Source organism: Euleptes europaea, chromosome 14, assembly GCF_029931775.1.
Source record: "Euleptes europaea isolate rEulEur1 chromosome 14, rEulEur1.hap1, whole genome shotgun sequence".
Classification (NCBI taxonomy): domain Eukaryota; kingdom Metazoa; phylum Chordata; class Lepidosauria; order Squamata; family Sphaerodactylidae; genus Euleptes; species Euleptes europaea.
In genome coordinates this window covers 7,134,508-7,161,278 of record NC_079325.1, presented here as the reverse complement: position 1 = coordinate 7,161,278, position 26,771 = coordinate 7,134,508, and the positions used below count along the sequence as shown (strand labels likewise).

At 44.6% G+C, this 26,771-nt stretch overlaps 1 protein-coding gene across 1 annotated transcript in view; it reads right to left on the bottom strand.

Annotated features, from left to right (window-relative positions):
- Window positions 1–397: 397 nt before the first annotated feature.
- Window positions 398–26,771, bottom strand: part of SORL1 (sortilin related receptor 1) — a 103,033-nt gene continuing 76,659 nt past the window's right edge. The window contains exons 32-48 of the mRNA XM_056861028.1: window positions 25,273–25,422; window positions 22,569–22,697; window positions 19,816–19,942; window positions 17,847–18,016; window positions 17,294–17,406; window positions 16,064–16,168; window positions 14,572–14,644; window positions 12,634–12,716; window positions 12,139–12,235; window positions 10,720–10,904; window positions 9,889–10,008; window positions 7,853–8,017; window positions 5,938–6,112; window positions 5,331–5,437; window positions 3,912–4,104; window positions 1,945–2,157; window positions 398–546 (exon numbers count right to left, since the gene is read on the bottom strand). Coding sequence (XP_056717006.1) covers window positions 479–546; window positions 1,945–2,157; window positions 3,912–4,104; window positions 5,331–5,437; window positions 5,938–6,112; window positions 7,853–8,017; window positions 9,889–10,008; window positions 10,720–10,904; window positions 12,139–12,235; window positions 12,634–12,716; window positions 14,572–14,644; window positions 16,064–16,168; window positions 17,294–17,406; window positions 17,847–18,016; window positions 19,816–19,942; window positions 22,569–22,697; window positions 25,273–25,422 — 2,273 coding nt within the window. The 3' untranslated portion in view covers window positions 398–478. The remainder of the gene's footprint in view (window positions 547–1,944; window positions 2,158–3,911; window positions 4,105–5,330; window positions 5,438–5,937; window positions 6,113–7,852; window positions 8,018–9,888; window positions 10,009–10,719; window positions 10,905–12,138; window positions 12,236–12,633; window positions 12,717–14,571; window positions 14,645–16,063; window positions 16,169–17,293; window positions 17,407–17,846; window positions 18,017–19,815; window positions 19,943–22,568; window positions 22,698–25,272; window positions 25,423–26,771) is intronic.

The window sequence follows — 26,771 nt, the reverse complement described above, 5'->3', positions numbered from 1 at the left end:
CGTTATGGGGGTTTAAGAGGATGCGACTGTCCGAGGATTGTTAATTTCGCAGGTAGCCCTGCATTCTCCATCTTGACTAGTTAGAACAGAGCTGGAACCAGGACCCAAAGGGGGGTTCCTTAAGCGCTCACGAGTTCTCTGAAGATCGGAGTCACAGTCAACAGAAGACATCTCACAGACTTAAAAGCATGCCCAGCAAGCACAGCCTTGTAAGACTAAATTAAAGTGTTAAAAAAAAACATTAACAGAGATTGTAACTAAATCAACCTGGTTTGAATGTTCACAGCTGTGTACTACAAAGTGTAATAACTGTTTCTTCTTCTTTTTTTATCGGCCCATACAAAAATAACATATTGCAACTCAAAAGTGCATTTTTTGTTTTTTTGTTTTTTGTTTGTTTCTTTTAAAATAAACAGTTGGCTATTTTTATCAAATAAAATATTTACACCATTTTGGTTTCCAGAGTCGGGAGCGCTCTTCATGCTATCACCATGGGGACGTCGTCTGAAAAACCCGTGATCATGGGCGCTTCGTCATCCTCGTCTCCTGGGAAATAAACGTACAGTGCTAAAGAGACAGGGCTTTCGCAGTGGCGGCCCCTTGTTTAGGGAATGCCTCCACAGGGAGAAATCTGCTTGGTGCTTTAGAATTTGATACAGTTTAGGAAGCAGGTCTTTCAGTTCAGCTGGACTTTTGGCTAACCCTGTTTTAAATTCTTGTTATTGAGAAACGATTGCAGTCCATCTTATTGCTCTTTGTTATGATGCCATTCTGATCATTTATGCCATTTCTAATCCATTTTATATTTTTACAAGGTTGCTCTGATGCCATTCTTTTGTATGCTGCTTTTGATTGGATGTTTTGTTTTGCTTTTTGTCACCTGCAATTTTATGGTTGGGATATTTTAGCGATCTTTATCTCTTTCATTGATCGATGTCTTACTGCGTAACTGCTTTGAGCACGATACATAACCAAGCGGCTAATAAACAATATAAATAAATAATGCTCTGGGACAGTGATAGATTCCTTACATTCCCATGCACGCACCAAGCTCTTGCTTGCGCAGGCTGTGCCATTCATTTTCAATGCGCATGAGGGAATCTTGCAGTGGATTCATTTTCTCCACTAGAACCGTCAGTACCAACATGGGTATCCAGAAGAATAGGATATACAACCCACAAGCAGAAAGAGGTTCATCCAAATGGGACCTTCACTTGATCCCAGAAAGGTCCCTGATGCACCTGGAAATCTGACCTATGTGCCTTTAAACTAGAATCAGTGGGGAAACAAGATTTTCCAATGGCATTATCTCCTATGCTAGAGGAAAACATAACTTTGTATGGTGTTGCTTGTGCAGCCAGCGTCTCTACTTGCAGAAAGATATTACGACGACACTGGCCATTTTATGTTCACTTTCTAATAAACTGTATCTTGGAATTTGCCTTGTTCATCATCCCTGTACACTGAGCTGATGTTTTCATTAAGTGCAACATCTGCACCAGCTGTCTGAAATTTTAGATTGTTTATATTAGTGTGTGGATGTTTTTTAATTACTTCACTAATTACTGATTGTCATAAAATGGTCTTGGGCACAGGAAGAAGGGGAAATTTGTATTTCTAAATATAAGTAAGTACCTTCAGTGTTTTCCAGGTGGAAAACTTGACAGGGAGAAGAAGTACAATAACTTCCCGGACAACCACAACCACCTGTATTTTGTGAATGTTTAGAGTGGGCCATAAGAAGATCGAGTAAACATATTACTTCCACTCCCTTCCTCGGTGCAAATGTATAAGGGTGCTGGGTACTGAAAGATCTGATTGCTGAAAACAAAACGCCCGCCCCCCAGCAAACTGTGATTTCTGCAGCATAATACAACCCTGCCATAGAGTGCTCTGACAATAAAAAAAATAAAATCGGAGTCTTAAGGACATGGCAACACTTACCCAAATCGTCGCCTGACGAGAATATGGCTGACCCCAGCCGGGAATTGTAATGGCTGTTGGCAAAGGCCGTGAAGCTATTCTGCAACCGTCTGTGCCTCATGTACAAAACGACAAACCCTACGCCCACAGTCACCAGCAAGACAAATAATATGGGAACCACTATGGCAGCAACATCCGTAGACTTGCCCCTTTTAGAAGCAGCAGGATCTTCATCTGCGGGATGAAGAGGAGGATAAAGGAAAAAGGAAGACACACAACCGGAAGTGATAGAGACGGTTTCCTGACATATACTCGGCTGTTAAAGGAATCAAATTGGATTGGGATCATAGGGTTGGATCCAGACTAAATTTTCTGCTAACCAAAGCGGTGGGGTCATTCCCACCAATTCCCTCTTCCTGCTGCAGAACCTTGATTTGCCTCTCATAATATTCATGAGGGTCCCCTGCCCCACAAGAGCAGGAGGAGATCAGTGGGCTGAAATGGGAGGGAGGGAGAGGAGGAGAGTTGGTTTTCATATGCCAACTTTCTCTACCACTTAAGGAAGAATCAAACTGGCTTACAATCACCTTCCCTTCCCCTCCCCACAACAGACACCCTGTGAGGGAGGTGGGGCTGAGAGAGCTGTGACTAGCCCAAGGTCACCCAGCTGGCTTTGTGTGTAGGAGTGGGGAAACAAACCGAGTTCACCAGATTAGCCTCCACTGCTCACGTGGAGGAGTGGGGAATCAAACCCAGTTCTCCAGATCAGAGTCCACCGCTCTAAACCACCGCTTTTAACCACTACACCACGCAGGATTGTCCTTCTCCACTGACCAAAATGCCTTGCATGAACAGAAAAACTGGTCTGGATCCAACCCACGCAAGGCAATTCTTAATACAGTGATATGCTGTTTGACATAGCCCCTGTGAGATGTCTTTGACCTCCGTTCCCCGATGTGGCACCTGCCCCGTGTTTCAGGAAAGCGGGCAAGGGCCTTGCCCAGTGGAGTTGCGGCTGGCAGGTGGTTCTCACCTTGAAACTGCCAGCGGCAGCAGAACAGGTAAGCTGCAGCCTTTCCTGAGGTACAGGCCTCCTGCCAAGGATCAAATTCAATGTGGCTCTTTTGGTTGACGGTAACTGCCAGCGTAGCTATTCCTAAGCTGCAGAGTGACTACCCGTCTTATTTTTATTATCCACCTGCACATGGATTGTGCCTTCACAGAGTACTCCTCCATGTATCTTTTGCAGTAACAGAAGAACCACTTTTCTTTTGCTCCTTCCTATACTGACAAGCCCAGAAGCAACCTATCAGGTCTCCAACTCATGCGGGGCTTTCCAACTTCACACAACACATAGTTAAACTGTGGAACTCCCTGCCCCGGGATGTGGTGATGGCTGCCAACTTGGAAGGCTTTAAGAGGGGAGTGGACATGTTCATGGAGGAGAGGGCTATTGATGGCTGCTAGTAAAAATGGGTACTAGTCACGATGCATACCTATTCTCTCCAGGATCAGATGAGCATGCCTATTATATGAGGTGCTGTGGGACACAGGCAGGATGCTGCTGCTGCAGTGATCTTGTTTTTGGGCTACCTAGAGGTACCTGGTTGGCCACGGACTGCTGGACCTTGGCCTGATCCAGCATGGCCTTTCTTATGTTCTTATGATCATCAGTTGGCCAGAACGGAAGGAGACCAGTCAACAGGAAGGATCCATGTGACTGGCCTGGCCAAGCATTTCCAGGGAGTGTGGCAAAAAAGCCATGGGGAAGCAAACATAACCTACGAGAAGACCCTGAACTGGAAGGAGTACATGTTTTCCTTACCCGTTCCTAGGCTCGGGTTCAGTAGCACCTTAAAGACCTACAAGATTTCCAAGGGACTGTCAAAAGCTCATCCCCCAAAAAATGTGGTTGGTCTCCAAGGTGCTACTGGGCTCGAAACTAGATCTTCTACCTCAGACCAATACAGCTAACCTCTGAAACTTACCCATCCCTAGTTCATCGTAAAGTAGCGTAGCAGGCTCCCCGCACATCTGTCCACTGTACAGGCATCTGGCTTGGACAGTGAAGGAGTAATTATGGCCTATTTTCAGGTTGGAAACTTTGAAGACTGTCTCTGTCGTGTTCCCCAGGTAGGCGGTGACATTCATCATTCTGTCAAACATATGTATTTCATACCCCTGATATCGAAAAGAGAGCAAGTCATTTCAGCTGCTTAAAAAAATAGTTATTTAAAACATTGGTAGTCTGCCTTCTCAGCTCTCTCAAGGCAGATTGCAACAACACAACATAAAATATATGCTCATGCCCAGGAGATTAGAGGGGGTGGTCCTCCTGACTGTCCCATCAATCAAAAAGAAAGTGCAGAAAAGAACAACCAAAATGATGAGGGGACTACAGCAACTGCCCTATGAAGAGCAGTTAAAACACTTAGGGCTGTTTAGCTTGGAAAGAAGGCAATTAAGGGGACACATGATAGAGGTCTCTAAAATTATGCAAGATATGGAGAGAGTGGACAGGGAGAAGCTTTTCTCCCTCTCTCATAATACCAGAACACAGGGTCATCTGCTGATGCTGGAGGGTGAGAGATTCAAAACAGATAAAAGGAAGTATTTCTTCACACAACACATAATTAAACTGTGGAACTCCCTGCCCCAGGATGGGGTGATGGCTGCCAACTTGGAAGGCTTTAAGAGGGGAGTGGACATGTTCATAGAGGAGTATTAATGGCTACTAGCAAAAACGGATTCTAGTCATGATGCATACCTATTCTCTCCAGGATCAGAGGAGCATGCCTATTATATTAGGTGCTTTGAAACACAGGCAGGAACATGGTCATCTTGTTTGTGGGCTTCCTAGAGGCACCTGGTTGGCCACTGTGTGAATGGACTGCTGGACTTGATGGACCTTGGTCTGATCCAGCATGGCCTTTCTTCTTAAAGAAGCTCCCTTGATGGGTACACGAGGAAAAGCCTTTTTGGTAGCAGCCCTACAATTATGGAACAACCGTGCCAATGAGATGCGCCTGGCCCTCTCACTTCAGGAGGCAGCTGAAGATGGTTTTATTGAGGAGTACATTTGATTTAAAAAGCTGGTTTTATGTATGCTGTTTTATGTATTTTTATTTATGTTGTAAGCCTTGAGCTCTGTAAGGAAGAAAGGCAGCTAATAAATGTTTTAAATAATTAAATAAAAGAGTAAGAATAATAAAGCCCACAGTTAACACATACTGGATGAAAGTCGTGGCAGTTGTCCTTAGGTTTAGGGCCCACTGCAAATTTTATCTGCGTGGCCCTCTGTTTTTATTCTTGCTATTTTAACTGCTATCGTCTTAAAGAAATCACCCTTAGTTTTCAAGAAAAAACGATTTTTAAAAAAATGCCATGCAAACAAGATGCTAACTTACCCGACTTTCGCTGAAATGACTTTCTTTTAAGGCTAAACTCTTCCAAAACAGCAAAATGTGATCATTTTCTGGGATAATCTTTAAGGCTTCTGGGGCAGCCAGGGAAACTGCAAAAAGAGTGAGGGGGGAAGGAGCGGAAATGTTTTGATAAACCTGTTTTTTCTTATCTGGTGTATTCCCCCCCACACACACTTCTTCCATGGAGCTCAGAGTGGTGGACATCATTCTCTCCCTTCCCCACCAATGTTACCTGCACCACAAGATCACCCATTAAGCTGCATGCCCACTAAACTGCAACATTAGATAGTGGACCAAAGCTCCCCCTGAACAGCTCAAAGCCACTAAGAACTGCAGTGTGGAAGAGGGGACCACATTTGGGTCTCCACAAGCTTTTGAGGCTCCAGGTCGGATGCCAGAGCCTCCTGTATCCAGCGCTGGCAGCAGGAAGAGCCAATACCCAACCCAGAGTCCTCAAAGGTGGGCGGAGACTCATTTGTGACCCTTGAGCTGAAAAATTTGCCCCTCTCCATTCTTGATGCTTCTCTGCAGCAGACAGCTGCTGCCCCCCCCCACCCACCCCTCGTGACACCCAACACCACAGGCTTACCTGTGCTAACCTTCAAGCTCGCTTCTTTGCTCATGTTTACAAGTTGGACGATGATGTGGTATTTCCCCCCTGGCTCCAGCTTCTTGATGGTATATTCCACCGTGTTGTTCCGCGTTTTCACCTTGTAGTTCCTGTCTGTTTTTCTGATCAAATCTTTCACTGAAACAGCATATAGCTGAGGAAGAACAAAAAATTATACACAGAGTGCCCAGAGATCATCATCCCCCAACAACCCGCTTCTCTCATTAGGAGTCTCAAATGCACGTCTGAGTATCCAGTTTGGAGCTCGGAGCTCGTTCAAGGTATGCGCCTTGAAGACTTTCTGCTATGCTAGCAATCTGGCCCATGCTGGCATCCTATTCTTAGCCAAGAGCCTCTGGCAAGTAACTATCCAAGACAATCAGTTAACGCTCACGTGCCTTGAGCGATCAGACCAATCGATTAACTGATCCAACATTCTGCTCCCGGCCATGGCTGGATACACCTATATATAGGGTTGCCAGCCTCTAGGTGGTTAGCAGAAAAACGAACAGGCACTGATAGCAATGGTCATTTATGGAAAGCAATAGAATCAAGCAAAACACAAAGACATTAATACAACGTCATGTCCCGAAAATCAACAAACAACTATCAGGCATGCCGGGTGAAAAATCAGTTCACCTGGAGAAAATGGCCACTTTGGAAGGTGGAATCTATGGCATATACCCCATTGAAGTCCGTCCTCTTCCTAAACCCCGCCCTCCTCAGGCTCCACCCCCAAAATCTCCAGGTATTTCCCAACCCAGAGCTGGCAACCCTACCTATATATGAGAAACTGGCTGCCATCTTCTTGTGTTTGCCCACAGACCCTGGCAGTTAGAGGTATGCTGCCTTTAAATAAGCATGTTATGTTTAGCTATCTGTCTGACATACACTGATAGGACTACCCTCTGTGAATGTGCCGTTTTGACAGAATCCTAAAGACTATGTGATCACATGTGATTACGTAAATGCTCATTGAACCAAGTATGCCTATTTCAGAAAACCACCGGTCACTGTTATTAACAGTCCTTCCTTCATCACTAATTGTTTTATTGGTGTTCTTTATCATGTATTATTATGGCTACTGTTATTATTATCTATAATTATTGTTCATGATTAAATAGAATTAAAAGAAATTCTAATTTATTCATGAGATTGTTCGATCTGGAGATAGCAAGGACTGAACCTGGGACCTCCTACCTAAAAAACACATGGTCTTGTCACGTAGGCATGGAAAGAGACTGGGACCCTTGCCGATGCAAGCACAGACACATATAATGGGAAAGCTGCATGTTTAAGCATTGTTGTGTAACGCACATACAGTGGTACAGCGCACTAGCATTATATCACTGGACAGAAGCAAAACAGTCCACGTCACTGCTATCAAGAAACAGGCTTTTAAAAAACTCAGGTTCACATCAAATATACAGAAGGAACCAAATTTTGCATTAGAAACATCAGCGCCATTCTAATTTTGGATCCCCCCATTTTTGCCATCAAGTCCCATCTGACTTATGGTGACCCCAGTGGGGTTTTTAAGGCAAGAGACGTTCAGAGGTGGTTTGCCATTGTCTGCTTCCATGTCATGACCCTGGTATTCCTTGGAGGTCTCCCATCCAAATACTTGCCAGGGTCAACCCTGCTTAGCTTCTGAGATCTGATGAGATCTGGATAGCCTGAGCCATCCAGATCAGGGCATGATAACATATATGCTTCCACACAAATTATTTTCTTAATAAATGCTGCTTTGAGAATAGCTAGTTTTTTATTAACCCTTTGGTTTCTTCATTTATGAGGTTTCGACTAGAAAGCAGCTTGTGAAATCTTCCATAATATCCATGCCTGTGCTTTTCAACCAAAGAAATCCATGCTTGAAACTGCACAATAAACTTACCAAATCTTGGTCGGGAGAATCGTACGGTGACTCCCATTTAATGACAGCAAACGTTTTCCCCATGTGCACAGTGTGAAGGTGCCGTGGAGGGAGACGATTGTCAGGAATCATCTTCACAACAATGTAGTCGGAAGGCGGTCCTTGGTACGGAGACACGACGCGTACCTTGAAAAGAACAATCACTTCTTTATTTGTCATCTGTACTGAACTGTACTGGTATTATTAGCTAATTAGCTGTTTTGCAGCAGCATGCAATGCCAAAACACAAAAATAAAAACATTACAGTATCATGAAATGCACACTCAATCAGTGGTGGATCTGCATTTTTGGGACCCTGGCTTAAACTGTTACAGAGCCCCCTTTGCAACCAGCAACAATAGGGCAACATCCAACAAGGTCCAAAGGGCCTTGTTGCCCTTGTAAGGACCTTGAGGCCCAAATGGCAAAGAACAGGCTGGTGGGGTGGAGTCCTTGAAAACGGGCCATAGAGAGAGCCCCTTCCCACCAGCAACAAGGTCTGGGTAACCATTGTTATCTTCTTCAGTGGGGTTGTTCTAATAGAGAGGTAAAAGGTCATCAGAAGGGGCTCATTAGGATAAAGAAGTGAAAAACTGATTTTTGGTGTTAAAATGCACAAGCGTGACGAGTGCAGCCTAAATTGAGAATTCAGAAGTCATTTTATGGTTCCAGTTGGCTGTAGCTTAAGGGCTGAGCTACAGAACTATTAAGCCGTACTCCAATGAACGATTCAAGGATCTAGCTGCCAAAATGTAGGCTATGACTAGATTCTAGCAAGCTCAGCGAGCCTATACAGCTGGGAGTTTGGGAGCTGCAAGCCCCCGAGAAAATTTTGAACTTTGACCAATTACAGGGACTATTTGAGGCTATATGAAATGGGTATTAGAGCATATTCTAAGGTCAGTATTAAGTACTTCAACCCATTGGCTTATGTTTCTATTACTAAAATAGCCTTATTTTAATAACACACACTTTAAAAAAACTCCGTTGATTTTGTTGAAAAATTCATTCATTTTAAAAAAAAAGTTGCTTCTGGGCCCCTCCAGGATTAGGGGCCCTGAAGCTTAAGCTTCATTAGTTTCATATTGGATCCACCACTTCACTCAATAGAAGGTTCCCAAAGAACAGCCTTAAAACCGCTCTGATCAGAGGTGCCCGTGTCAGCGCCGATTTTTGTTTAGAAAAAAATAGCTCTTTATCCTAGCAACAGGAACATCATCACACACCCAACCAGAGATGTGAACAGTAGCACAAACAAATGCTAAGTTTGAGGGGGGGGGGGGAGAAGGAGAAGGAGGAGAAGAAGAAGAGTTGGTTTTTATATGCCGACTTTCTCTACCACTTAGGGGAGACTCAAACCGGCTTACAATCACCTTCCCTTCCCTCCCCACAACAGACACCCTGTGAGGTAGGTGGGGCTGAGAGAGCTCTAACAGAGTTGTAACTTTGCCCAAGGTCACCCAGCTGGCTTTGTGTGTAGGAACAGGGAAACAAATCCAGTTCACCAGATTAGCCTCCGCCGCTCATGGGGATGAGCAGGGAATCAAACCCGGTTCTCCAGATCTGAGTCTGCCGCTCCAAACCACTGCTTTTAACCACTACATCACATTTTGATCCCCCTTCCTGCCCCATTTTCAAGTCAGGAAATATTCTTCTCTACCCGAATATAAAACCCCATGTAAGAGAATTGCTGTGGTATAGGAAAGTTTTCACTTGGTAATGAAAGCTGCGGATCTTATTTGGGAGCTAATTCCCCAAGATGGGTGCCATGACAGAAAAGGCCCTTCTCCTTGGCCTCTAAAATGGAAAAAATGGAAGACAAGAGCAGACCCTCTCCAGCAGATATTGGGGGCATAAAAGAGGTCATAATTTATGGGGCACCATAGGGCACAGACTGAGGGGGGAAAGGCAGGCACCTGCCCCAAGGAACTTAAAACACAGGTGCGGGATCAAATCAACGATCGCCAGAGCTATATTTGTTTGGGGGAAGGAAAGAAAATGAAAAGTAACATCCCTACCAAAAATAAGTATTGCTCATCTCTGTTGACAATGACGGTGATGTTGTGTAGAGTGGTGTTAGCACTGCGGGGGTTCCTGTACAACTCTAGGAAAGATGTGGCATAGAACACACCATACACCTGCCAAGAAGAAAAAGCAAGAGAGAGAAGCAAGTTTATTTTATGCCTAGTTTAATTTATATCCTGCATATCTCCCTTATAACATTGTTTTCCCCTTCTCCACTTTTTCCTCACAGCAACCAACTTATGAGGTAGGTTAACCTGAGACTGTCATAGGCCCAGGGTTCCCCAGTGAGCTTCCATGGCAGAGTGAAGATTTGAACCTGCTTATCCCAAGTCCTAGCTGGTTTCCACACAGGGAATAGGGTTTTGTGGTTTCCCCGTTGCCGGTGTGGCTGCTGATAACAGCAAAGAGGCTTCCACATAGCAAGTCCCCCCCAAACCCTCGTTTCTTTGCACCAGTTCCCAAGCAGTGGCAACCCCCTCCCATTCCCTGGTCTGTTTTTTTTTTTAAAAAAAAAATCTCAACTAGAATATCATTATAGCAACATAACATTATAACAATAGGTGTAACAGGTTTTCTGAACTCTCAGATTTCTTTCATTTTTTAAAAAGTAAGTCTCTATCTCCTTCCATTGCAGGGAGGTCTCGTTTCCCTTATATAATAATAATACATATTATTAGCCCCCTTTTTTTTTACAATGAAGAAGTCTTGATAGTTGAATCTGTGGTATCCTTCTCACACAGTTATGTCACCACAAATATTCTGTAATGGAACAAAATTTCGTCTTTAACAAGTTTTGCATGAGAAGATGAGAACAGAATCCTTACAACGTTCCTTGGGCCAGTCCAGTTACACTCAACAGCAGTCTGATTGACTGGTTTGGCTTTCAAACTGGGAGGGGGTGGTCTTGTACCGCTGGTCACCACATGTGCGAAAGACAGAGGACTGTCACCCAGTTCGGTCTTGGCCCAAGCTGAAATCTCGTATGGTGTCTGAGCAGTCAAGTTACTCACTAAAGAAGAAGAAGAAAAAAATTGGCTAAGAATGGATGACTGGAACTCCCTTCCCCCAAAAGCACCCCCCCAGCAAAAATTATTCGTGCTTATTTAAAATACAAGAAAAATGGTTCCATCAGGAACCTCCAGATTTGCCTCATAATTTCATATGAATTATTATAACACTTCATAGCTGAAAGCTCTCAAACTGGTGTACAAAAGAGAACACAGACTAAAATGCATATTAGTCATTAAAAAAATCTATTGAGATCAGTACAAACAATAAAACTAACAACAATCAATGCACATAGAGAAGTTTAGCAATAACAGCCACAACAATAAATTTCTAAAATGCAATATAGCGTTTAAAATAATATGTTATAAAAAGCAATCAATAAAACAGAAAAAAAAGTTAATAGCAGACAAATGCAGAAAAACTTCTAGGTTAGATCAAAATGTTGGCAGCGCATAAAACAATCAATCAGAACAGAATCAAGCTGGTGGCTGGTTCCCTCAAACAACAGTTTTAAATGCCATATTAAATGACCAATACCAAATGAATAAAAAATTTTAACTGGCCACTTGATATGCTACTAGAGTTGCCAACTCCAGGTGTGACCTGGAGATCTCCTGGAATTACAACTGATTCACAAACGACAGAGATAACTTTCCTGGGAAAAAATGGCTGCTATGGCATTATATTCTGCTAGGGTCACTCCCCTTCCCAAACCCTGCTCTATCCAAGCTCCACTCCAGGAAATTCCCAACCTGGAGTTGGCAACCTTATATGCCAATGGTATTCCTTGGAGGTCTCCCATCGAAATACTTGCCAGGGTCAACCCTGCTTAGCTTCTGAGATCTGACAAGATCAAGCTACCCTGGGCTATCCAGATCAGAGCCTGTCTTAACTAGGAAGCCTGAATTCCTGTTTAACTGGAGACACCAGAGACTGAACTGGGTTGCTTCTGCAGGCAAAGCAAGGGAACTATCGCTAAACAATGACCCCCTCCCAACCAGGGCCAAGGTGGCACCCCCCTCTGACCCCTCACCCCCCCTAGATCTGTCCCTGCTCCTGACCCTGCCATAATTCTAGGTCAAGAGCCAGCCTGTGGCTACTGAGAAATGGCTGACTCAACAGGAAAAATGTCTCAGCAAAGCTCTCCTGAAACCCAGGTTCCCACACCTTATGAGATGACCGCATCTTGTATGGGATACTCTCAGCTAAAAGGTTATCTTGTCAACAAGACTCACCTGTTTGAACAGACTTCCCCCCATCTATGAACAAAATTCTTTTTTCTTGTCTGTGTGTGTCGAAGGTCCAGAAAATGTTCACAACGTAACCATACACCTGTCATCCAAAAGAACAGAAATAATAATAATAGCAACAACAACAGCAGCAATAGTAGCGCTAAAAAAAAGAGCGTAAGAAGAGATGAGGCCTGACCACAGGCTGTATGAAAATAAAACCCACTAGGAGGAAAGGGCCCTGACCTGGATGGCCCAGGCGAGCCTGATCTCATCAGATCTCAGAAGCTAAGCAGGGTCAGCCCTGGTTAGTATTTGGATGGGAGACCACCAAGGAATACCAGGGTTGCTGTGCAGAGGAAGGCACTGGCAAACCACCTCTGTTAGTCTCTTGCCATGAAAACCCCAAAAAGTCGGCTGCAACTTGACGGCACACACAGGAGGAAAGGGGCACAAAAGGAAGGACGGAAAAGGAGAGGCAGAAATTAGAGGCCATGGTACCTGAATATCAGCTTCCATTTTTAGGGTGAAAGTTATGGAATCTTCATGATAACTCTCAATATGGACTGTAGGTGGTGGAATCACTGAGATGGCGAAGAAAGAAAGAGAAAAGGCATCAGAAGCATGACTAAAGTCAGCACTGAACTGCTTCACTGAAGACTTCCACAACAAAATTCTCTTGCCACTTTAATTCACTCTGTGGGACTGTCATTGTTGACCATACTACAAATATGCCCAAGGACACCAGTCTAAAATTGAGGATGGGGTTGTGAGCCATAAATAGGCTTTAGTAGTATTGCTCCACCTTTCTTTTAAAGAACAGGGTCTGGTGCACACAATACATCAGTTGCTCCTGAACCATGGTTAAAAGACTGGAAAGAGACTCTGGGATCTCCCCACAGCGCCCTTCACATACATGATGTGAAATCATAATTAAAAGATGGAAATCTGTACCTAGGGTTAATCATAGAAAAGAGCCAGAGTCCAGTAGCACCTTAAAGACTAACAAATTTTTTTGGCAGGGTATGACCTTGTGTGAGTCACAGCTCACTTCTTCAGATACCAATCATGTATCTGAAGATATAAGATTAACCATGATTTGCTAGTGTTTGAAAACGGGCGTTCCGAGGTTAGATCTAACCATGGTTGACCTCACTGTAAATGAGATTCTGAACCATAGTTAAAGAAGGCAAACAACAGGAGAGACTGGGGGGTGGCTGGGAATAGTGCACTCCCTCCACAGAAAAAAAACAGACAGATAAGAAGGGGAAAGGAAGACATGCATGGCAAAAAGTTAAGTGTGTACCCCACATTACAAGCCAGAATTAAACTACAAGGTCTTGCAATCTTTTGGGAAAGCTAAGGGAAGAGCTGCCCTGACCTGGATGGCCCAGGCTAGTCTGATCTTGTCAGATCTCAGAAGCTAAGCAGGGTCAGCCCTGGTTAGTAATTGGATGGGAGACCACCCTGGAAGTCCAGGGTCGCTGTGCAGAGGAAGGCACTGGCAAACCACCTCTGTTAGTCTCTTGCCATGAAAACCCCAAAAGGGGTCGTCATAAGTCAGCTGCGACTTGACAGCACTTTACACACACACAAAGGAAGAGCTAGTCCATAAGGCACTCTTTAATTGTATTGCCTTGCAATTACTTCTCCTATCTGTTGATGATACTGCTCACATAAGGGTGAGGCAAATAGGGCTTTTACACGGAAGGTGTGCAATGGTACAGGGGTTCATAAACGGAGAGGTATGCTGGTCTTGAAGCTTATACACCACAATCTTGCACGGGACCCCCCCCCAAAAAGCAGAAGTACCCACAAATCTGGTTGAATACACATGAAACTGCTTTATACTGAATCAGACCCTCGGTCCATTAAAGTCAGTACTGTCTACTCAAGACTGTCAGTGGCTCTCCAGGGTCTTGGGCGGAGATCTTTCACATGGTCCTTTCAACTAAAAATACCAGGGATTGAATTATGGACCTTCTGCATGCCACGCAGATGCTCTACCGCTGAGCCACGGCCCGTTGGTTGCAAGACCTTTCCAAGACTTTCATTTCCTCCCAATTCCAGTAATCTGGGCAGGAAGCAGCCAGGCCCTATTCTGCCCAGACTGTGCTCCCCCCGACAAACACACTTTTTTGTAGCAATAATTGTTTTACCTTTTTAACAACACAAATTGCTTTTGCACAGTAGTGTACAAATGCAATAAATCTCCAAGCAAATGTTGCTCTGGCAGTGTAGATGGTTTTGTAACCGGGGCAATGTTCCCCAGGGGAACATGATGAATATCCCAAAGCCGGCCAAAGAGCTTGTCAGTATTAAAAACGGCAAAGGCGAGTGATTCGTGAATCTGTTATTAATGCTCAGCTTTATGGATTTGGGGTTGGTGGTTTCTTGCTTTAAGCAACAGCAAACAAGAGAAATTAATCACTGGTTTACCTTTGCCTCTTACGGTCTGTATAGATTTGGAATCGCTCCAGTTTCCCACTCCCCGGCTAGTTACTGCGGCAACCTTTTCAAATCAGAAGAGAAGCACGGCGTCAAAATGGCTTTTAAAATGAAAACGAAGCAGGTTTAAAAGGGGATGGCTGGAAAAATAACGGTGCTCAGGGCAAGGCAAGGAATGCTTCATCACTCCAGGTGGTTGGTAAAGAAGAAGGACAGCACGAGGTTCACAGTGAATAAATTCTAAAACACTGTAATAATGCAATTCAAATATACAAATTAATAATAATTGCTCACAATTCAAATATACAAATCATGAAATTGAAACTTAGAACAAATCATCTAAAGTCCATAACAAATGGTCAGTCAAATCTACGTTTGTGTAGCTGTGTACTTGCTGTAAGGCAGACTTTGCTGGGACCTGCCCAGCTGCCCGGAGGGCTCTGCTCCCCATTTCTGGCTACTTACCTGCTGTGATCTGCCCAGCTGAATGGAGGACTCCGCTCCCAGCTTCTGGCCAGTCGGGTTCACGCCCGATTTTTTGCCTCCATTGTGTTTCTCATCACACCAGCTGAGCTTTGTGCGCCGCACTGCTGCCGCCCGGAGCTTCATGACTGTTAAGAACTTCTCCGTTTGGTCTCGTCTGCCTTACAGCAAGTACACAGATACACAAACGTAGATTTGACTCGGTTCTTGTAGGTTATCCAGGCTGTGTGACCGTGGTCTTGGTATTTTCTTTCCTGACGTTTCGCCAGCAGCTGTGGCAGGCATCTTCAGAGGAGTAACACTGTCAGAAGATGGCCAAGGTGCCCTCCCTCTCGTGATCTGCCTAAGGTCATAGAATCAGAATTGCTGACAGATGGCCATCTAGCCTCTGCTTAAAAACCTTCAGAGAAGGAGAGCTTACCACCTCCCGAGGAAGCCTGTTCCACTGAGGAACCGCTCTAACTGTTAGAAAGTTCTTCCTAATGTCTAGACGGAAACTCTTTTGATTTAATTTTAACCCATTGGTTCTGGTCCGATTTTCTGGAGCAACAGAAAACAGCTCGGCACCATCCTCTATATGATAGCCCTTAAAGTACTTGAAGATGGTTATCATATCACCTAGTGCTATTATATCACCTGTAGTCAGGAGATCAGCTATAATTCCGGGAGATCTCCAGATCCCAACTGGAGGTTGGCAAGCTCATCTACATGGCCCTGGTTCAAGCTCTGCAGTGTCCAAATGTCTTTCCCACTGACCATCCCAAGCCTTAATAGTGAGGTTCTGCACACACTTATGGGTGGCCTTCTACTCACGCATGCTGCCCCATTCATTTCAATGGCTGCAAAGGACTCCATGAGTAGCCCCATCGTTGAAGTGAATGGAGAAGCCATTGTGGGTGAGGAATTTAGAGCCCTTGTACCTGCATACTCAATCTGCTGGATGAGGGGAGGGAGGGGACTGCCAGGAGTATGATAAAGCAATCTGGAAAGGAATACTCACTCTGAAAGTATACAATGTGTTGACCTCTAACCTCTCGATTTCCGAATAGTTGCTGGTGGCTCTCACAGATGACCATTCCTTGGAACCGGTTCTGCTGTACTCCACCTGATGGGGCAGAAAGCAAGTGATTCCAAGCACAGTGCTGAAGCTGAAGTCATTGAAACTGCTAAGACCTTCCAAAGTGGAAAGAGAAGGAGCTTGGCAAGGCTGTGCATGCCCAGGGCAAATGCCCAGCTCTTTGGCATCCCAGATAAACAAGCTAGGGAAGACTGTTGGCACTCTCAATAAAGAAGTACGTAATGTGGGGGGGGGGGCTCTCCAAAGGGCAGAAGAAGATGTGTAGCAAACAGATTTTCTTTTTCCAACCCGGCCAAAATCAGAGAGAATGGCCATACGCATGCCTTTCAGGAATTTGCTCTCAGGCAGGATGGAACACGGACTCCCCAAACCATTTCTTGTATTTGTTTTGAGGCATAGTTGCCCCATGGTCAGGCTAGAAGCTGCACTGAAAACATACAAAATGGAGAGACCACGGATAAGAGACAACCAGGAGAAGCCAAAACACGTATGGTCCTGTATTGGTCATGCATATTGAATGTGTATCAACTGTGTATGATATTTTTGTAATTGATGTTTTTTATATGTAGCCTATATTACAGGCCCTGTGTGTCAAATTTTTTTTATAATGTACATATTGTAATAAATATAATTATTTTGTTATAGTTCAAAGTTTTCAGCTCAACCTTTGAGGCTCCCTGTACTTTTCTGGTTGAGTTTTCCCCCCTTTTTTTCTGTTGTCCTACAATTAGTTTCCCTGGAAAGTTTGCAAGACCTCTGCATTTTGCTGCCCCCAGACACCTCTCTTTTCATGAAAGAGGCAGGCCCGGCTGTTTCCATACAGGTAAGAAGTTTCTGCCCACAGTGGCCCCCTACTAAGCCACCGTGGGCCGGCTTCCACAGAGTGTACCCGACTGCCCAATGTATTCATTTATGGAAATATTTACACCCCACATTTCTTCCCGCCAATTGGCGGCGCAAGGCAGCTGAGAAGGGCATGTACCTTTCCCCAAGACCCGCACTGCACTTTGAGACCAAACTGGGAACACATGACCCACCACATAATTGGAGGACACAGAGCTGGGCTTCCCAGCAATGCTGTCGTAACTTCCTCTGCATTTGCAGAGGTCTCTCGCTGGGGATGGCATCAGAAAGCAGCTTAATGATACCTACAACATATTCTCTTATCAGGCCATGGGTATTTGCTGGCGGTGCCCACTGGCAAACTATGACATCTTCAGCTTCTCTCTTTGGCGACAATTGAAGATGCTGGGGAGGATCCGGCACTGGCAAAAAGAGTTTGGGAGAGATATTAGTGGTCAGCTCAACATCTTCCCCATTTAAATCTGCACACAGATTTATTTCCTGGACCAGAAAATCCTGCAGCAATCTGGGCTTTGAATTTTCCATTCATCACATCTGTAATCCAGTTGCTTCCAATGTATCCAAAACATCACCATAGCCAGACACAGACAATTGCTGAGGATATGGCACAATACAGTGCAACCTAGATTCACAACAATATGCTCCCTGTACAGATGTTGGTTTTTACGTTACCAAGACCAAAAGAAAGTATGCAGTTATACTAGCAATTACCAAGGAGGATGCTCATTAGCTAAGAATTTGCAAAATCTGAGATGGTTTCATTGTGACAGCCTGTGATATTACAAACTGAACCTGGATTTCTTACAGTATGCTACCAGATCCCCTATGTTTTGTGACTTACGTCCTTCTGGGGTCCGCAGGGTGATGATGTCATTGGTGTTGTACCCCTTGGTCAGGCACTGGACCTGAACTTTGACTTGATATGTGCAGTCTGGCTTCAGTACTTTCAAGATGCTGCTGGTTTTGTTACTGTGGGTTTCTAAAGATTTCCACAAGCTCTCTCCAACCATCCTGGGTTTAGGAATTCGAAAAGACAAGAACAACAAGGCTTTGCAATTGGGACAGAAGAAGAAGAAGAGTTGGTTTTTATATGCCGACTTTCTCTACCACTTAAGGAAGACACAAACCAACTTATAGTCACCTTCCCTTCCCCTCCCCACATCAGACACCTTGTGAAGCAGGTGGGGCTAAGAGAGTGTGACTAGCCCAGATGGCTTCATGGGGAGGAGTGGGGAAACAAATGCAGTTCACCAGATTAGCTTCTGCCACTCATGCGAGGGCGTGGGGAATCAAACCCGGTTCTCCAGATCAGAGTCCATTGCTCCAAACCACTGCTCTTAACCACTACGCCACACTGGTGTCACCTGGATAGCTCAAATTCTGAAACGGGCTTCAGCAGCCAACGACAGTCATTTGTTGAGACCCATTCACTTCTATAGTTTTCAACAATGACATCCATATAGAAGTTTAGCAAGAGTTCAATAGCACCTTAAAGACTAACAAAATTTCTGGCAGGGTATGAGTTTTTGTGAACCACAGCAAATTATGAAAGCCACAGCAAATCACTAAATCACAAAAACCACAGCTCACGAAAGCTCATACCCTGCCAGAAATTAGGTGCTACTGGACTATTGCTCTTTTCTACTGCCATTGACAGACTAACACAGCTACCCATCGTGATCTATCTCCTTCTACGTGATTTGCAAATGCTGACATGAAGAGGACGAGTCTTAATTACGCTGTCCTGTGGACACCTAAACCTTTTGATGATTTTGGACCCTAGCCAATCCTTCCTTTGGGAAACTCAGAGTTCCTTACAAAGGTCGCGCTCATGGTCTCCCATCCAAGCACTGACAAGGCTGAGACCTGCTTGTCTCTAACAACCTCAGCATGATGTGCCCTCAGACCTTTCTGGACACCCTTGGGATGTTATGTTGTTCTTCCATTGAGTCATGGCTCCACCTCAATAACCCAACAATACCTTCCACTAATGAAATGCTACAGACATGCTCACAAGCTCTTACTGTGGGACACACAAAGCTCTAACCCTTCATTAAAACAGTGGTGAACAAACAGGTTTGCAGGGAAGCCAATCTAGGGCAGGGAGCAAAAGCAAGAGAATCTTGAGATAGGGCTATGGCTCAGTGGCAGAGCCTCTGTTTTGCATGCACAAGGTCCCAAGTTCAATCCCCGGCTTCTCCAATCAAAAGAATCAGTTAGTAAATAATAAGAAAGACCTCTTCCTGACGTTCTGGAGACCCACTGCCAATCAGAGTAGACAATACTGATCTTGATAGACTAATGGCTTACTTCAGTATAAGACTGCTCCATGTTCTCTTATTATCCTTGCTTTTCATCTCCCTTCTGCTACTTCTCACCACTATCTAAATTTCAGCTTTTTGGGTTTTAGTCGTTACTTGTGTGTGTGTGTAAAGTGCCTTCAAGTCGCAGCCGACTTATGGGGACCCCTTTTGGGGTTTTCATGGCAAGAGACTAACAGAGGTGGTTTGCCAGTGCCTTCCTCTGCACAGAAACCCTGGTATTCCTTGGTGGTCTCCCATCCAAATACTAACCAGGGCTGACCCTGCTTAGCTTCTGAGATCTGACGAGATCAGGCTAGCCTGGGCCATCCAGGTCAGGGCAGTCGTTACTTAAGCTACTGTAATTTGCCATATACACTGATGGTGCCATAGTAATTACTGACATTTGCCACTCAAATAGTTGTTCATACACATGTGGCCTGATTTTAAATACAAGATCGATCAAAGCAGAAATCAGGGCTACTGGAATGCTAAAACTGGCCAGGCTACCTGTAATGGATATTGTAGACACAGGATCCAACTGGCATCTTTTTAGGCCGAGTCCATGTTAGGCTGATATCCCCCGAGAAGTCGGCTGTCCACTGGAGGTTCTGCACTTTATAGACCAAGGTATCATCTAGGGAACAGAATATGAAAAATATTAATTTGGGGAGGGGATTGGAAACACAAAATCACAGCTGCAAAGACATGCAGTGTACTCCAAGCCAACCAAAAGTCACACCAATGGTTCCACAGATCAACTCTGATGTTAAGTCCCCTGGCATGAGTTTCAGCAACCCGGCAGTACAAAAATCCTCACTCTTTATTTCAAGCTGCTTTGCGCTCATGCCCTGAAAATCTCGTTGGTCTCTAAGGTGCTACTGGAATCAAATCTAGCTGTTCCCCTGCAGACTAACACAGCTACCCTATGAAACTCAAAAATCTTGTTGGTGTCTAAGACACTAATGGATTCAAATGTAGCTCTTCCTTTTAACTGAGTCTTCTATGCCTCTTGGAACATGCTCAATCCACCTTAGGCCATTTTGGGTTGGTTTCTTTTTTCCTGCTTTCTTTTGGTTACATACAAAATCGTAAGTTCCTGATTATGTAGAAATCCCGATGTTGACTTTTGTTTTGTTGTTGTTGCTTTTGTGAAGGTCCCATAGCCACATCATTATATTATTCAAAGAAATGATGATATGAAGTAAGAAAAAAACACCCTAATAATCTATAGATGCAGGTAAATCATGTGGTACAGGTGAAAGAAGGCATAGAATCACAGAATCGGAAGGTACCACCAGGGTCATCTAGTCCAACCCCCTGCACAATGCAGGAAATTCACAACTACCTCCCCACCCCCACAGCCCCTGTGACCCCTACTCCATGCCCAGAAGATGCCCAAGATGCCCTCCCATTTTCATCTGCTTAAGTTCATAGAATCAGCATTGCTGACAGATGGCCATCTAACCTCTTCTTAAAAACCTCCGGGGAAGGAGAGCTTACCACCTCCCAAGGAAGCCTCTTCCACTGAGGAACCGCTCTAACTGTTAGAAAATTCTTCCTAATGTCTATCATGTTTGATTATTCCCCCACATTCAAATATCATACTCGCGGCACGTAGAAAATTAAGCTGAAGTATAAAATATTTCCCTAACATACTAGTTTTCTAGGGACGAGATTTTGATGCAGGAAGGAGTGAAACACTCAAGCATGCAGTCTTCCCAGTACTGTTCCTGAAATTTTGTGTTGTGTGATTTACCTGCTCTGCAGATAACTCTTTCCAAACCTCAGGGAAGGTAGCAAAGTACCAAAAGGTACACCTATCCACCCTGAAAGAACCACACTTCTCTTTAGAATTCTGGCCAGGATGGTAAGTCGCGGTGGTCTGGTGAACAGAACGTGGGCAGTCTCCCCAGATCAATATTTAATTAAAGAACTAAAAAGTGATTGATGTTCAGCAGCCTCTGCGCTTTAGAAGAAAATGGTTGAATCCCAAGGCACCAGGATGGGGGTGGGGGGGAGCGATCGATTGCTATTAGTGTTGTCATTATCTAAGCTGGAATGAATCAAGGGCCTGGAATTTCGCTGACAAAATGGCATTTTGTCTGTAAGGCTAATACCGGGAGGATGGGAGAAAGAAAAAGTTGGAAAAACAGCATCCAAACACATCTCTCTGAAAGACCTGTGACTCGCGGTGCAGAACCTGAACAATGGGGTCGGGGCACAAAACCAAATGCAGCTTGCCAGCTATGTATTGTGGCTTGTAGGGATCTTGATAAAAGTTCCATTTTTGCTGCCTGCCTGGGACTTAAGGAGGTGAGAAAAGCCCTGCTGGATCAGACCAAGGCCCATCAAGTCCAGCAGTCTGTTCACACAGTGGCCAACCAGGTACCTCCAGGAAGCCCACAAACAAGACAACTACAGCAGCATTGTCCTGCCTGTATTCCACAGCACCTAATATAATAAGCATGCTCATCAGACCCTGGAGAGAATAGGTATACATCATGACTAGTATCTATTTTGACTAGTAGCCATGGATAGCCCTCTCCTCCATGAACATGCCCACTCCCCTCTTAAAGCCTTCCAAGTTGGCAGCCATCACCACATCCTGGGGCAGGGAGTTCCACAATTTAACTATGTGTTGCATGAAGAAATACTTCCTTTTATCTGTATTAAATCACTCAACCTCCAACTTCAGCAGATGACCTTGCATTCTGGTATTAAGAGAGAGCGAGAAAAGCTTCTCCCTGTCCGCTCTCTCCATGTCATGCATAATTTTATAGCCCTCTATCATATCTCCCCTTAACAGCCTTCTTTCCAAACTAAACAGCCCTAAGTGTTTTAACTACTCCTCATAGGGCAGTTGCTCTGTTTGCATCTGAAGAAGTTCCTATTTGTATCTGAAGAAGGGAGCGTTGACTCATGAAAGCTTACACCCTGGGAAAAGTGTACATTGCTAGTAGACTTGAATTTTGTTCCATTACTACAAACTAACACAGCTACTCACCAGAATACCAAATGTTGCTGTTCAAGGGGAACATAAGATCAAAAGGACTGAAGAGGTGAGATATACATTTTCACAGAAATGTATACATAAAAGAGAAAGAAAAATTAAACTGGAAGGAAAAGTAAGACCCCTGCAAGTGCAAAAGAAAATGGGCATTTATAGATGCTCTCCTCTGCCTACGAGATATGCAACTCCACATAAACACACGAGATAATTCAGGTAGATTTGAATTTTCTGTGGCTGCACACTAACTTACCAGTACAATTTCTCTCATCACTGCTATCTGAGCAATCCAGGAAACCGTCACACCGCTCCGCCATCTTGAAGCAAGTCTCCCCATCTTCGCATTTAAACCCGCTAGGGCATGTCAAGGTACTGTGCGTAGCTGGAGGACAAAAAGAAAATATAATGCTTCCTGATGCCATCAAACCCCTGGTTCATCCAACCCTACTGTCTAATCTGAGTGGTAGCAGCTCCCCAAGGTCTTAGTCTGGGGGTGGGGGTTGTGCCTCAGAGATACTACCTGAGGTCCTTCAACTGTGGATTGCACTAGCATGAACACATGAAGCTGCCTTCTACTGAATCAGACCCTTGGTCCATCAAGGTTAGTATCGTCTACTCAGGCTGGTAGCAGCTCTCACGGGTCTCAGGCAGGGGTATTTCACATCACTTAATTGCCTAGTCCCTTTAACTGGAGAGGCCGGGGATTGAACCTGGGACCTTCTGCATGCTAGGCAGATGCTCTACCACTGAGTCACAGCCCCTTTGTGCATCAACGAAAGAAGGCAAAACAGAATCATCATAATGGTCCTCCCTGACTCCTACACTATGAAACTAACACTCCAACCCAGAGATCAAATACATGCCTACATCACTAAGACAACACATTAGAAATGCAAAAGATTCATTGCCCTTCATCTCAAACACATGCAGATAAATATCCATAAGTCTCTATCGCAACAGAACCATATACATCTGGACTAGTTTTCACCTCAATTGCTATTTCCAAGTCTGCATTTAGCTGCAGAAAAACCACCAGATCAGTGTCAAGTGACTTGGGGCCCACTCTCCATGTTGCTGGGTAACTGCCAGAGCTGGGTTGATAGTTACACACAGCACAAAGAACCAAACAAACTGGGATTCCAACTATGTCTTCCATATCACCTGGTCCTTTTAACTGGAGATGCCAGGGATTGAACCTGGGACCTTTGGCATGCAAAGCAGAAGCCCTTCCATTGAGCCATCACCCCAATTTAAGCTGCCATATATTAAGTTAGACCCTTGGTCCATCCAAGTCAGTACTGTCTACTCAGACTGGCAGCGGCTCTCCAGGATCTCAGGCTGAGGTCATTCACATCACCTACTTGCCTGGTCCTTTTTAACTGGAGATGCTGGGGATTGAACCTGAGACCTTCTGCATCCCAAGAGGCTCTCCCACTGAGCCACAGCCACTCTCCATGGTCTCAATGCAAAGCACATATTTGACCCTTGGCCTACACGCTCCCTTGTAAAAAAAATTCAATGGACAGGCTCCTGCTTGTCTTTGGCAAGGAAGAGGAACAAATGTCAACTTTCAACTCTGCAAGCACAGTCCTAACAAAAACAGCATTCTCCAGCATTGCGTAACGGTTCAAGGATCAGAGTCTGGGTATTCCACATCCTTCTGTCAGGCTTCTGCCACAGCCAAATTTAATATGCCAATAACTTGCTTTTAAAGAAGAAGAGTTGGTTTTTATATGCCGACTTTCTCTACCACTTAAGAGAGACTCAAACTGGCTTACTTCCCTTCCTCTACCCACAACAGACACCCTGTGAGGTAGGTGAGGCTGAGAGAGCGTGACTAGCCTAAGGTCACCCAGCTGGCTTCATGTCCAGGAGTGGAGAAGCAAATCCAGTTCACCAGATTAGCCTCCACCGCTCATGTGGAGGAGTGGGGAATCAAACCTGATTCTCCAGATCTGAGTCCACTGCTCCAAACCACTGCTCTTAACAACTACACCACGCTGGATATAGCCTGAGAGCTTCTAGATGCAGTAACCCGGCAGCACAGTAACTCCTACCCAACGTTTTGGGAGTCCAGTCCTTCTTTACCGGTCTGCCACAACAACATAAAATCTTCCAGATTCTGCCAAAGGGGGCCAACCCACTGGAATAGCAGCCATATAAGACTTCCAATCTCAAAACTGGGTCTTTTAAAGTATAGAACTCCAAATTGTCAGCACAGATGAATGAACGCGTTCACCGATGACACCAACCTATTATAATTTGCACAGCAGCAGCTCCAATATGCCCATTGGAGATGTCTTGAAAATTTGGGGCTGCCCATTTCACCAGCAAAAACAGTTTCTCTGTATTTGTATGGGAGGGGGGCATGTTGTTGTTGTGTGATCCACATTGGCTTTTAAAGGAAAAAAAGAGGAGGTGGAAAATGGAATGCCCTTGACCCAGGGAACAGGGGTATGTGTTGGGGTGTGTGTGAGCAGGATAATGTCCCTACTCACAGGTTATCCATATTGCAATCCCTACGTCAAATATGAACACATGTGAAACTGCCTTATACTGAATCAGACTCTTCTCCATCAAAGCCAGTATTGCCTACTGAGACGGGCAATGGCTCTCCAGGGTCTCAGAATGAAGTCTTTCTCATCACCTACTTGCCTAGTCCCTTTAACTGAAGATGCCGGGGATTGAACCTGTGACCTTCTGCATGTAAAGCAGAGGCTCTTCCACTGAGCAACAACCCCTCCCTAAAAGGGGACAATTGTTCCTAGCCTGCACAGAAATATGAACTGTGGCTTGGATACCTGCGAACAACCACTGCTAACGTGAAGGAAGGCATGAACAGCCAGAGAGATAAAGTGGCAGCAGACACATCTTATGGTCTTGTTCACTGATCTGATGGATGGGCAGGGATGGTTCATGGAGGAGCAACTGAAGGCGACCGCTGTTATTCCACTTACGGCAATTCAGCTCGTCCGTGCCATCCTGGCAATCTTTCAAGCCATCGCAGCGCTTCCAATTGGGGACGCACTTCTTCATCTGCTGGCACTCAAACTCGAATCGACTGCAATGGCCGACGGAGCTGGCTGACGTAGAAGATGCGCCGATTGCTGGGCAGCAGGAAGAGAAAGCCGTTACAAAGGATTCATTGCTTGATGCAAAACTGGATACACAGTCAGACTTTATTCACAGTCATAGACCATCAAGTCTCCAGACAAATCAAAGTTAAATACGTACATACATACATACATACATACATACATACATTCCTCCAGTATACATAATCAGGGAATAATAATATACATGAACACACAAAGCTGCCTTCTACTGAATCAGACCCATGGTTCATCAAAGTCAGTATTGTCTACTCAGACCGGCAGCAGCTCTCTAGGGTCTCAGGCAGGGGTCTTTCACATCACCTACTTGCCTGGTCCCTTTAACCGGAGATGCTAGGGATTGACCCTGGGACTTTCTGCATGCCAAGCAGATGCTCTACCACTGAGCCACGGCCCCTCCCCAAAATATAATATAAATAATAAAAATATAGTAGAAATTAAAACTGGGGTAAAAAGATAAAATCCTCCAAAATACACACAAAACAGTACAAATTCTAATCACAGATTGATTATTCCAGAGTCTTAAGCATGTTTTGTCTTATTTTAGTTGCCAGCCAGGCAAATCTGGCCATACTAACAGATAAATTTAGTATTGTATCTGACAAAAGGAGCGCTAGCCAATGTTTTCTGAGATGTCTGGGGCAATCCACTAACAAAGGAATCAAAAAGCCTGTGCGTATATGATCGTATAACATGCACTCAAAAAAAACGTGTTCAGTAGTTTCTAACACGTCCTGGTTGCATATACATTTTCGTGCATCCATTGGCCATTTATTATATATCCCTTCGAGAAACTTAGAGGGAAGAGCATTATATCGAAGAAGCATAAAAGCCCTACGGTATTCATGGTTTGTAGTATGTGTTTGCACAGAGCTGTACCTCTTTTCTGAAAAATTTTGCAGTTTTCGTCCCCTTTTTCCGAAAATTTTGCCACCAGAGGGCAGCCTCAGCCTGAGCATGAGACGAGGAAGCCCACGGCAGGCTCAGAATACTGAGCAAACTCTTCCTCTGTCCTTTCCTGATGATTTGCTTTAAAAGGCTGAAGTGCAGGAAAGCTTCTGATCTGCTATTTTAGTCCAGCAGGACCCAACAGTAGCTTGGTTCAAATGGTAAATGAAACCAGGGTTTAAACAAACAATCCGAATAATTTCTGACCATCCAAATACAGGCCACCCCACTAACTACGGTTAGTTGGGGGGGGTCCAGTGAACCAGGATTTGAAGCTGTGGTCTGAATATATTAACCAACGCCAGACTTAATGACAGCTTTGCATCATGTTCAAACCTGAACATGCTGGCTTGTTCCAGGATGTCATACTCCCCTGGCTACAGATACCTGTTGAG